Source organism: Gekko japonicus, unplaced genomic scaffold (assembly GCF_001447785.1).
Source record: "Gekko japonicus isolate JY-2015 unplaced genomic scaffold, Gekko_japonicus_V1.1 scaffold4210, whole genome shotgun sequence".
In the NCBI taxonomy this organism is placed as follows: domain Eukaryota; kingdom Metazoa; phylum Chordata; class Lepidosauria; order Squamata; family Gekkonidae; genus Gekko; species Gekko japonicus.
This window is the reverse complement of record NW_015169914.1, coordinates 2,690-14,662: the sequence shown is the minus strand read 5'-3', so window position 1 is coordinate 14,662 and position 11,973 is coordinate 2,690. Positions and strand designations below refer to the sequence as shown.

At 51.6% G+C, this 11,973-nt stretch overlaps 1 protein-coding gene across 1 annotated transcript in view; it reads right to left on the bottom strand.

Annotated features, from left to right (window-relative positions):
* Positions 1 to 11,973, bottom strand: part of LOC107115752 (cation channel sperm-associated protein subunit gamma-like) — a gene marked incomplete at its 5' end in the record, with an annotated part of 63,597 nt that overhangs the window by 49,616 nt on the left and 2,008 nt on the right. Inside the window, 6 exons of the mRNA XM_015417515.1 lie at positions 312 to 354; positions 4,554 to 4,681; positions 6,573 to 6,731; positions 7,429 to 7,566; positions 8,488 to 8,659; positions 10,765 to 10,920. Of these exons, the coding sequence (XP_015273001.1) occupies positions 312 to 354; positions 4,554 to 4,681; positions 6,573 to 6,731; positions 7,429 to 7,566; positions 8,488 to 8,659; positions 10,765 to 10,920 (796 nt within the window). The remainder of the gene's footprint in view (positions 1 to 311; positions 355 to 4,553; positions 4,682 to 6,572; positions 6,732 to 7,428; positions 7,567 to 8,487; positions 8,660 to 10,764; positions 10,921 to 11,973) is intronic.

Genomic DNA, 11,973 nt, shown 5'->3' with positions numbered 1-11,973 from the left:
GTGTGACATATGCTAATGAGTTATGCTAATGAGTTCCCCTAGCTCTTTTTCTACTAAATGACCCCTGGTACTACGCCTCTGGTTAGTGATTTTGGATCTGGCTCTGTGTTTCCGGCTCCTGACCCTGGCTTGGCTTTGGAGTTTGCACTGTCTTCTTGGCTCCTGACCTCGGTCTGTTCTGGACTCCCTTTGACTGGCACCCCCAGCCCGTGACACTATCTAGGCTGTACAGCTCAGTACAGGACTGCAGACCCAGACCTTGGATTTGCCCTCACGGTCATAAATGAATATCAAGGAATATTGTTTCTTACCCTCGGGTATGAATTGAGGTATAACGGAAAGAACCTCGTAGTGCTCCGTGTCTGCAAATCAAACCAGGGGGGGGGGACCCCAAGTGAGTAGTGTGAAGCAAGAGCGGTCTACAGCTCATCAGCAAGGGGCTTCTAACAGGCTGAGATTCTGAGACAACTTATTTATTAAGAAGAAGAAGAAAAGAGATTGGATTTATACCCCACCCTTCACTACCCAAAGGTGTCTCAGAGCGGTGTACAAACTCCTTTCCCTTCCCCTCCCCACAACAGACACCACAACAGAAACTGCTCTTTTTCAAGGACAGCTCGTATCAGAACTATGGCTTGCCCAAGGTCATCCAGCCAGATGCAAGTGGAGGAGTGGGTAATCAAACCTGGTTCTCCCAGATTAGAGTCCGCGCACTTAACCACTACACCAAACTGGCTCCCCCTCCCAAAGAGAGCCCAACTTCTAAAGCTGAAGTCCTGGAGATTTTCAACATACTAGTCCCAGACACTGGGCACATTTGCAGGAGATGACCAGTGTTCCCTCTAAGCCGAGTTAGTGTGAGCTAGCTCACAGTTTTTCAGCCTCCGGCTCACACGTTTGTCTTAGCTCAGAAAGGGATGGCGACAGAGTGAACTAATTCATGCAGCAGCCAAATCGCTCGCTCACAACTTTAACGCCAGTACCTCAAAAAGTGGGATTTTTCCTCACAAGACTCCACAGCTTAGAGGGAGCATTGGAGATTCCCCCCCCCAAAAAAAAATAAATAAATCACCATTTCAGCCCCATGCGCACCCAACCCAGCTGACATTATAAGTATGAGTGCACTGCAACTTCTCCCGGTTTCAAATTCCCACAGGAGTCAACGTTTCCATTCTAGAGCAGTGTGCGTGCACATGAAAGCTCGCGCCTTGAATAAAGCTCTGTTGGTCTTCATGGTGCCCCTTGACTCGAACTCGATTCTGTTGCTTCAGACCAAGACAGCTGCCCACCTTGCTCTCCCTTGCAGCTGAACAGGGAGACATGTGAGAACGAAATGCCTGGACTCAGAAGACATCTGCTGGGCAAGACTTGGAAGCATCTCCTCCCCATTTAAACCCTCACTATGGCCCACAGAAGCATTTGAGAAGAGGTTTAGTTCACAGCATCCAAACTCATGACCTCGCATAGCACAGAAGTTAGAGTGCTACCGTGGTCTAGAGCAGGGGTTCCCAATGTGCCACCCCTGGGTGCCATGGTGCCTGTCGACACCTTTCCCGGTGCCCGCTGAGTGTTCTTAGACGGTGGGTGGAACCAGGGAAGGGGCTTTTGCCCAGCGAGGTTTCTGATTGGCCACCGGAGATTTGATTGGCTCGGCGGATTTTTTAAAACGTTGCTTTGGCGGCAGCTGCTGCCACAGCGTCAGGATCTGAACTGTTTGAGTGAAGGTAAGCTGCGGCAGCCATTTTGTGTCTGGTTCCACCTCTTGGGGCGGCCATTTTGCGGCTGTGCCCACCACGTTGTGTTGGAATTCCAAAGGTGCCCGCACAGGCTCAGAAATCTTCAGGGACCCCCACTCTAGAAGGAGAGGAGGAGGAGATTGGATTTATACCCCGCCCTTCGCTACCCAAAGGAGTCTCAGAGCGGCTTACAAATCTCCTTTCCCTTCCCCTCCCCACAACAGACACACCCTGTGAGGTAGGTAGGGCTGAGAGAGCTCTCCCGAGAACTGTCCTTGAGAGAACAGCTCTGACAGAACTATGGCTTGCCCAAGGTCATCCAGCAGGTGTAAGTGGAGGAGCGGGGAATCAAACTGGAGGAGGAGGAAGAGGAGAAGAGGAGGAGGAGGAGATTGGATTTATACCCCGCCCTTCGCTACCCAAAGGAGTCTCAGAGCGGCTTACAAATCTCCTTTCCGTCCCCCTCCCCACCACAGACACCCTGTGAGGTAGGTGGGGCTGAGAGAGCTCTTGACAGAAAATGCCCCTTTTCCAAGAACAGCTCTGACAGAACTATGGCTTGCCCAAGGTCATCCAGCAGGTGCAAGTGGAGGAGTGGGGAATCAAACCCGGCTCTCCCAGATTAGAGTCCGCGCACTTAACCACTGCACCAAACTGGAGAGCACCGCTAGGCTATGCTAGGTCATGGGAAGGCCCGGATGATATGTCCGATCAATCTCAAAGCTTGCTGGGCAACCTCCAGGGTTGCCAACCCCAAGGAGGGGGCTGGAGATTGCCCAAAATGACAACTGATCTCCAGATGACGCGCGTTTGTGTGTATGTATGTGTGGAGTGCTGTCCAGTCACAGCTGACGCATGACAACCCCGCAGAGTTTTCAAGGTCGAGGACGTTCAGAGGTGGTTTGCCACTGCCTGCCTCTGTGTCATGACCCTGGGCTTCCTTGGTGGGTCTCCCGTCCGAGTACCAGCCAGGGCCGGCCCTGCTTGGCTTCCGAGATCTCGAGATCTGATGAGATCGGGTGAGTCCGGGCCTCCCGGGTCAGGGCCCAGACTACACCGACAGCTTATTTATTCATCGTTTGTTCATTTAAAAAAAACGTCTATTCCACTTCTCTTGGGGGAAATGGCCGCTTTGGAAGGTGAGCTGGGTGGCCTTATCCTCGACTGAGTTCCCTCCCTGAAGACCACCCTCAAATCTCCAGGTATTTCTGAACCTGGAAACCACACTCACCTCACCGGTTCTGCCTAACTTCCCTCTCGAAGTTATCACGCAATGTAAGACCGAGCTCTTCCGCCAGGCTTTCGGATGAGGCACAAGGCCCGCAGCTACAGTGGGGCGTTTCGGGGCTCTGCCCCCTCAAATGTGAGGCACGCCCCACAACATTAAAAGGGCCCTCCGGCCGATTGGTGGGAGCAAGTGGCCCGCCAATCAACTGGTTGTTGTTCAGTCGCACAGTCGAGTCCGACTCTTTGCGACCCCATGGACCAGATCACGCCAGGCCCTCCTGTCTTCCGCTGTCCTCTGAAGTTTGCTCAATTTCATGTTCGTTGCATCGATGACACTGTCCAACCATCTCATCCTTTGCTGTCCCCGTCTTCTTTGACCTTCAGTCTTTCCCAGCATCAGGGTCTTCTCCTCCAGTGAGTGCTCCCTTCTCATTGGGTGGCCAAAGTATTTCAGCTTCAGTTTCATTGTCTGGCCTTCCAGGGAACAGTCAGGGTTGATTTCTTTTAGGATTGACTGATTTGATCTCCTTGCAGTCCAAGGGACTCTCAAGAGTCTTCTCCAGCACCATAGTTCGAAAGAATTTATTCTTCGGCACTCGGCCTTGCTTATAGTCCAACTCTCGCAGCCATACATGACTACTGGGAATACCCAGTATTGCCTTGACCATGCGGACTTTTGTTGGCAGGGTGATGTCCCTACTTTTTATCATGCTGTTTAGGTTCGCCATCGCTTTCCTCCCAAGGAGCAGGCGTCTTGTAATTTCATGGCTGCTGTCACAGTCTGCGCTGATCTGGGATCCCAAGAACGTGAAGTCTGTCACTACTTCCGCGACTATCTTTTTCCCAACTGGAGGGCCCTTTAAATCTTGCAGGAAGGAAAGGAAAGGGGCAGCTGCAGGTCTTCCCTGAACTCCAAGTAGTGAAATCACCGCTTGGAGTTCAGGGAAGGTGTGCGGGTGCCCCTCCACCGCACCTGCTGTCCCACAAAATTTCCCCGTGCCCCACCAACCCAAAATTTCTGGCTGCGGGGCTGGTGAGGCGGCAGACGTCAGATATCACCTGCCCCCTCCTGTAACCTCTCTGTTACCATTTTCCAGGACACAGAATTTTCGAGGACAAAGAATTTTCGAGGACACAGAATTTTCGAGGACACAGAATGATAGTCACCTTGGTCTACCCGAGGTAAGGTATCACACAGAATGATAGCCACCTTGGTCTACCCGAGGTAAGGTATTCATCCTCTTTTCGGATCCAGCCCTCCTGTTCTTATTGTCTGACACTAGGGCACCACTGAAATAGCTGTGATCTAGTTTCTTCGCCATCGTCTAAGGGTTTAAGTTTATCGTTTTATTGTTTTATCCTAATGTTGTGACCCGCCCTGAGCCAGCTTGTGGGAAGGACGGGATAGAAACTAAATTAAATAAATAAAATCAGCGAGCCTCTGTAGGTAACCTTCTGCCAAACAGGTGTCGATTCTCTCTCTCTCTCTCCTTCTCTCACACACACACACAAACACGGAGGGACCCCTGGCTCTCCTGTCTTAAACCTACAGAGCCGATCTGTGTCTTATACGCCCAACTGCCCCCAAACGCCATCCTCACCTTGGCGGTATGCCATAATGTAGTAAGTAGAAGCGTTGCTTTCCAAGTTCGTTTCTACCAGCAGAAAGAAACTGTTCCGTTCGATATCAAACACAACTGAATGTAGTATGCAGCGCCCTAGAAATGAAAGGGTCGGGAAGACAAAAGTGAGGACTACCGGGGGAACGGCACAACTTCAAGGCTGACAACGCAGAAACTGACATTTGTTTGGGGTTTCCTGCTCCTTGGCTCTGTCATCAACCAAAATTGTGACTGCAGCCAAGAAATCAGGAGATCCAGACTGAGAAGGGGAGCCACGCGGGAGCTAGAAAAGATTCTTAGGTGTGAGGTTGTGTCACGGGCAACTTACACTTGCGACTCAATGAGAAAGGAGGAATGTAATTAAACAGAATAATAGAATCTTAGAGTTGGAAGGGACCTCCAGGGTCATCTAGTCCAATGCAAGAAATTCACAAGTACCTCCCCCACCACACACACCCAGTGACCCCTTGCTCCGTGCCCGGAAGATGACAAAAAACCTCCAAGATCTCCAGCCAAACTGGCCTGGAGAAAAATGGCTTCCTGACAATCAGCATTTCCCTGGTCGTGTAAGAAAGGGACACAAGAACGAAGCACTGAGGCAACCCTTCCTGTTCTCCTTCTCATGAGCTCCCTAATGTCACAGGATCAGCATTGCTGTCCGATGGCCATCTAGCCTCTGTTTGAAATCCTCCAAAGAAGGAGAGCCTGCCACCTCCCAAGGAAGCCTCTTCCACTGAGGAACTGCTTTGGCAGGAAGTTCTTCCTAATGTTTAGCCGAAAACTCTTCTGATTTAATTTCAATCTGTTGGTTCTGGTCCGACCTTCTGGGGCAACAGAAAACAACTCTGCACCATCCACTATACTATACTATACTATACTATACTATACTATACTATACTATACTATACTATACTATACAGGCATATCCAACTTCGAACAGGTAGTGATCTATTTTTTCCGGCCAAAAGTGCCGGTGATCTATTACAGTGTCCCCTCTAAGCTGAGTTAGTGTGAGCTAGCTCACAGTTTTTTCCCCTCTGGCTCACACATTGTTGACTTAGCTCAGGAAGGATGGGGCTCCAGAGCAAACTAATTCATGCAGGAGTCAAATCGCTGGCTCACAACTTTAATGCCAGTAGCTCACAAAGTAGAATTTTTGCTCACAGGACTCCATATCTTAGAGGGAGCATGGTCTACCACCATGAAAATAAAGTTTCAAATTAGTTTCAAATTAGATTTTGACCCACTAAAGTTGGGTTCCACCGTGCTCCCCCCCCCCCATTTATAATGCACCTTCTGTCATTTACTGGTAAGCAAAATAAGCAAAAACAAAACAGAGAGATGAAGATCCAGAAAGAACTGCTAACATTTTTTTATTTTTTAATGAGTTATAACTAACTGTCTCAATAACTTTCTTTAACTTTTATTCAGAGTTATTTGTGTTAAATGTAGGTCAAGTATTGGTCAAATAGCACCAATCATCAAAAGAACCCAAAAAGCTGTCCAGCAAACCAGGAGACCAAGTGGAGCTGGTGATCTACCTCTGACCCCTCCGTGATCTACTGGTAGATTGCGATCTACCTGTTGGACATACCTGCTCTAGATGACAGCCCTTCAAGTACTTGAAGATGGTTATCATATCACCTCTCAGTCATCTCCTCTCTAGGCTAAACATACTCAGCTCCTTCAACCTTTCCTAAGCTGGGCCTGCCCGGAATACCACTTCCAAACAGAGGATTTTTAGCGCTCTGATTTCATGAAACGCTTCCAAGGTGAGGTTCGCTGCTTCTAAACTTCAACAGAAACAAACTGATTCGGCTGGGGGGGAGGTAACTCTTTTGCAAGTGGGGGCATTGTTAAGGGCACAGCCCAGGAGAATTTGGCGGTCTCAAACTCTGAGAACCTGTGGCTGTTTTGGGGGAGCCCTCTGGTGATTGATAACATTTTTTAAAAAAAAATCAAGGCAAAGATGACCAAAAGGACCTACTTTTGAGAACGGTACAGGCCGACTTCCTGCTGGATGCAGCGTGCTTCACAATCCCGTCTGGTGAAAAAAGGAAGCAATTCTGCAGGTTAATGAGTCCTCTGGGTCTCTCCGAGCTTCCCCTGTGCTGCTGATCTTTGCCCACGAGGACCCGCGGGGGCTCTGCGGGGCCAGACGTAAAAACCTCCACTGAAGCCACACCCCTCTTGCCCAGCCCCTTGTCTCTTCCTGTAGCCCTGGCTACCCAGCAAGGCAGTTTCCCCCCACTGTTTTGGCAACAAGGACTTAGAGCGGAACTCGCGGGCATTGCTGACCCTGCTGGACAGCTCCCCAGGAACTTGAGTGCCAGCATTGGCGAGAAGGAGATGGGGCTTCTCTGTAGCACTTCCAGAAGCAGGGATTCAAGGGAAGGCAGGCCTGTGATTCAGCCTGTGCGTCCCCTTGCAAGGAGGGAGCTGCAGAGACCGGAGCCAATTGTGCTAGTCCCTACCCAGGGTTCCCCAACACGGTGCCCGTCGGCACCATGAAAGCTGCCGGCATTTTCCAAGTCTTTCGGAAAATGGGTGGAGCCACTGCAACACAGGGCTTGTTATTGGCTCTCCTCGCTCACATGAAAGGGTTGCCCGTGTTGACAAAGAGGGGAGGGGAGTTTCGCTTTTGGCTCTGTCCCCTGGGGTGGCCATTTTAGTAACTGGCTCCGGCTCCCGCGGCAGCCATTTCGGCGTGGTGATCTCCACTTGCCCCACCCCTTCGCCAAAGCTCTGGGGAAGTCTGAGAAACCGAGAGACTCTGTCACTTTCCCCTGCAATAATCTACCAATGATCCCCAGCGGCTTAACCGGGCCTGAATTTGACACTACCTGACACCGTGATGACGAAGAATTCGCCTTCCTGCCAGCCTCCGCCGAGGGCAATCACGTACTCGGTGTTATTCTTTGTTAAATCCACTGGGTTCAGCTTCCTCACGCACTGCTTGGCCAGTATGCGGGTCCACAGCTCTAGTGGGACACCGGACCAAGAGTCAGGAGGGGGTGACATGATCCAGGTTTACAAGATTATGCGTGGGATGGAGCAGGTAGAGAAAGAAGTACTTTTCTCCCTTTCTCACAATACAAGAACAATATGGGCGCTCCATGAAATTGCTGAGCGGTCGGGATAGAACAGATAAAAGGAAGTCCTTCTTCACCCAAAGAGTGATTAACATGTGGAATTCACTGCCACAGGAGGTGGCGGCAACTACAAGCATGGACAGCCTCAAGAGGGAATTGGATAAACATATGGAGCAGAGGTCCATCATGGCTATTATTTATTTATTTATTTTACTTTATTTTGGGATTTATATCCCGCCCTACCCATACGGCCCAGGGCGGCAAACAAGCGGCAAACGCCGGGAATAAAACATATTAGCCACAGGGTATAGAAAGAAGAAGAGGAGGAGGAGGAGGAAGAAGAAGAAGAGGAGGAGGAGGGGGAGGAGGAGATTGGATTTCTACCCCGCCCTTCACTACCCAAAGGAGTCTCAGAGCAGTTTACAAACTCCTTTCCCTTCCCCTCCCCACAACAGACACCCTGAGAGATGGGTGGGGCTGAGAGAGCTCTGAGAGAATATAGATAGTAACTTTTGGTCTGGGGCAAGGGATGCTCTGTATTCTTGGTGCTTGGGGGGGGCAAGAGTGGGAGGGCTTCTGTTGTCCTGGCCCCACTGCCGGACCTCCGGATGGCCCCTGGTATTTTTGGCCACTGTGTGACACAGAGTGTTGGACTGGATAGGCCACTGGCCTGATCCAGCATTGGCTTCTCTTATGTTATGTTCTTATGACGAAGGCGGGCAGTCACATTATGAGTGATCAAGGGTGTCGTCCGACAGCACCTGGGGGGGGGGTCTCTGGGCCATCTCCGGCCTCTCCCGATCCACTCACCAGACCCTGAGGTGTTCATGTATAAGGCGCTGTAGTTCCCCGTAAAGTAATAGACCAGCTGGTTCTGGCGGACGAAGAGGGTGCTTTCCGTGGCGATGGCGTCGTAGATGCTGGAAGAGAATTGGTCCCAGGGGCACTTCTGGCTACTGATCCAGCAGCTGTCGATGGCCACCTGCGACAGACACCAAAGGGACAAAAGGGACTAGTGGGCAGGCGGCGGCGAGGAGGAAGTCTCGCCCGAACCCTCCCTGTCCCCCGCCCCCCAGTCTTTCCGTGCTCATTTGCTTGGTCTCTCATAGATCTAGGAATACTACCAGGAAACAGCTTTGAGGGCTTGTCAGAAAGGCAGGGGTCATTTCCTCCAGGAGCGCACAGGAGCGGAGCTCCAGCAGTAAAGAGCCCAGGAGGTGGGCACATGAAACAATCCCTGCCCCCTGCTCCCAGCAGCCCTCAGTCAGAGCAAGAAGCAGCCGGGTAAGCTGCAGAGCCCCGCCCCCCCCGATCCAAAACAGTCCAGTGGCACCTTTAAGACCAAGTTTTATTCAGGTACAAGCTCTCCCTCCTCTGTGAGGACAGATCTGCACGTCCCCCCCCCAATAGCCAGCAATCCAAAACAGTCCAGTGGCACCTTTAAGACCAGGTTTTATTCAGGTACAAGCTCTCCCTCCTCTGCGAGGACAGATCTGCACGTTTCCCCCCCCCCAATAGTCAGCAATCCAAAACAGTCCAGTGAAGGCTGGGGTGTTTCCTTCTGACACACTTCCGGTGATGTCAGGGGGTGTGGCCTATGCAAATGAGTTGTGCTAATGAGTTACGCGAATGAGCTCCTGCACCTCTTTTTCTATGAAATGATCCCTGCAGAAAGGTAAGAGATAAATATGTTTAAATAAAGCCGTCTATGGAGCAGTGTTCCCTCTAAGCCAAGTTAATGTGAGCTAGCTCGCCGGTTTTTTAGCCTCCGGCTCACACATTTTTGTCTTAGCTCAGGAAGGAGGGCTCCAGAGCCAACTAATTTATACAGCGGCCAAATCCCTCGCTCACAACTTTAATGCCAGTCGCTCACAAAGTAGAATTTCTGCTCACAGGACTCCACGGCTCAGAGGGAACATTGCTATGGAGGTGCTCACTCAAGTGCTTGTGGGAATCGCCCCAAAGGGAAGGCGCCTTGCCTCCATGAGAAACAGTCAGCGGCAGATCCAGATGCCAGAGTGCTTCTGGGTTGGCTGGCGACAAGACACCCATGGGGGCCCCTGATATGGGAGGAGGGGAGGAACAGGATCAAAACAGACAAAAAGAAACACCACTTTACACTGAGAGTGATTAAAATTGGGAGATTCGCTGCCAGAGGATGTAGTGATGGCCACAGGAATCAACAGCTTTAAAAGAGGATTTAGATAGATTCATGGAGGATTAAGTCTATCACCGGCTAGTAGGCTTGGTGGCTGAGGGGAACCTCCACATTCAGAGGCAGTCACCCTCTGAATCCCAGAGCCAGGAAGCAACGTCAGGGGGAGGCCTCGGCCTCTCTGCCCTGCTGCTGGCCCTCCAGAGGAAATGATCTGCCCCTCTGTGAGACAGGATGCGGGGCTAGATGGACCACTGGGTCTGATCCCAACAGGGCTCTTATTATGTTCTTATGAAGGCCTCAGCCTCTATGCTCTGTTGCTGATCCTCCAGAGGAACTGGTTGGCAGCTGTGTGAGACAGGATGCTGGACTAGATGGACCCTCACTGGTCTGATCCAGCAGGGCTCTCCTGATGTTCTTATGAAGGCCTCAGCCTCTATGCCCTGTTGCTGGTCCTCCAGAGGAACTGGTTGGCTGCTGTGTGAGATAGGATGCTGGACTAGATGGGCCACTGGGCAGGGCTCTTTTTCTGTTCTTATTGGGGAAGACTTTGGCCTAAAAGATCACCGTCCTCCCCCCCCCCCCCATAAGTGGCCATCCTCTGGAACTCTGTGCCACTTGGGGGAATTGCAGAGTCTGCTTCTTTCTCCCCCCCACCCCCCGCAGCAGATTCTCATCCCAAAGCAGAGATCGCTCACGTCCTAAAGAAGAGAGTCACGCCGGCACTTCTTTCCCCTTTTACCTCTATTAAGAAGTAATCGTCAAAGTCCCCCCCCCCATAAGTGGCCATCCTCTGGAACTGTGCCACTTGGGGGAATTGCAGAGTCTGCCTCTTTCTCCCCCCCACCCTCTGCAGCAGATTCTTATCCCAAAGCAGAGATCGCTCACGACCCAAAGAAGAGAGTCACGCCAGCACTTCTTTCCCCTTTTACCTCTATTAAGAAGTAATCGTCAAAGCCCGTGTCCGACAGGAGGATGACCTTGTTCTTTGGAATGCCGCCGAGGATGTGTACGGGGGCTTGTTTGTGAGTGTACCACAGGGGACGCGATGACTCGTTCAGGGAGAAGTAGTCTTTCAGACTGGACACCTACACGGAGACAGCAGGAGTCAAAAGGGATGGGGGGGGGAGAGCACGTACATGGGCGTGGTTAGCTTCCCTCGGTCACACCCGGTAGGACTCAGCACAGACCCAGTAGCACTTCTGGTTTTTCGAGAGCATGTGGCCATACGGGCTACCAATGCCGGGCAAGCAGGGCTCGCGTGCCCTTTCCCCACTCTCCTCTTAATCCATGTTCACCGAGCGGTGTCCACCGAGCGATTCACCGAGCGATTCACCGCTAAAAATCGAATTCAGCCTTCTTTTCAATCCAGGTTTTCTCTCCCCCCTCCATTCTGCACTAAAATCGAGTTCACCCTTCTATTTATTTTGGGTTTCCCCCCTCATTCTGCATTACATTCGCTCCCTTCAGTGGTCAGCCCGCTGTTGCCCTGGGTTACATAAGAACATAAGAGAAGCCAATGTTGGATCAGGCCAATGGCCCATCCAGTCCAACACTCTGTGTCACACAGTGGCCAAAAACACCAGGTGCCCACAGGAGGTCCAGCAGTGGGGCCAGGACACCAGGAGCCCTCCCGCTGTTGCTGCTCCCCCAAGCACCAAGAAGACAGAGCATCCCTTGCCCCAGACTGAGAGTTCCTGTCTGTACCTTGTGGCTAATGGCCACTGATGGACCTCTGCTCCATATAAGAACATAAGAGACGCCAATGTTGGATCAGGCCAATGGCCCACCCAGTCCAACACTCTGTGTCACACAGTGGCCAAAAATACCAGGTGCCATTAGGAGGTCCAGCAGTGGGGCCAGGACACCAGGAGCCCTCCCACTGTTGCCCCCCCCCCAGAAGCACCAAGAAGACAGAGCATCCCTTGCCCCAGATTGAGAGTTCCTGTCTGTACCTTGTGGCTAATGGCCACTGGTGGACCTCTGCTCCATATAAGAACATAAGAGACGCCGATGTTGGATCAGGCCAATGGCCCACCCAGTCCAACACTCTGTGTCACACAGTGGCCAAAAATACCAGGTGCCATTAGGAGGTCCAGCAGTGGGGCCAGGACACCAGGAGCCCTCCCACTGTTGCCCCC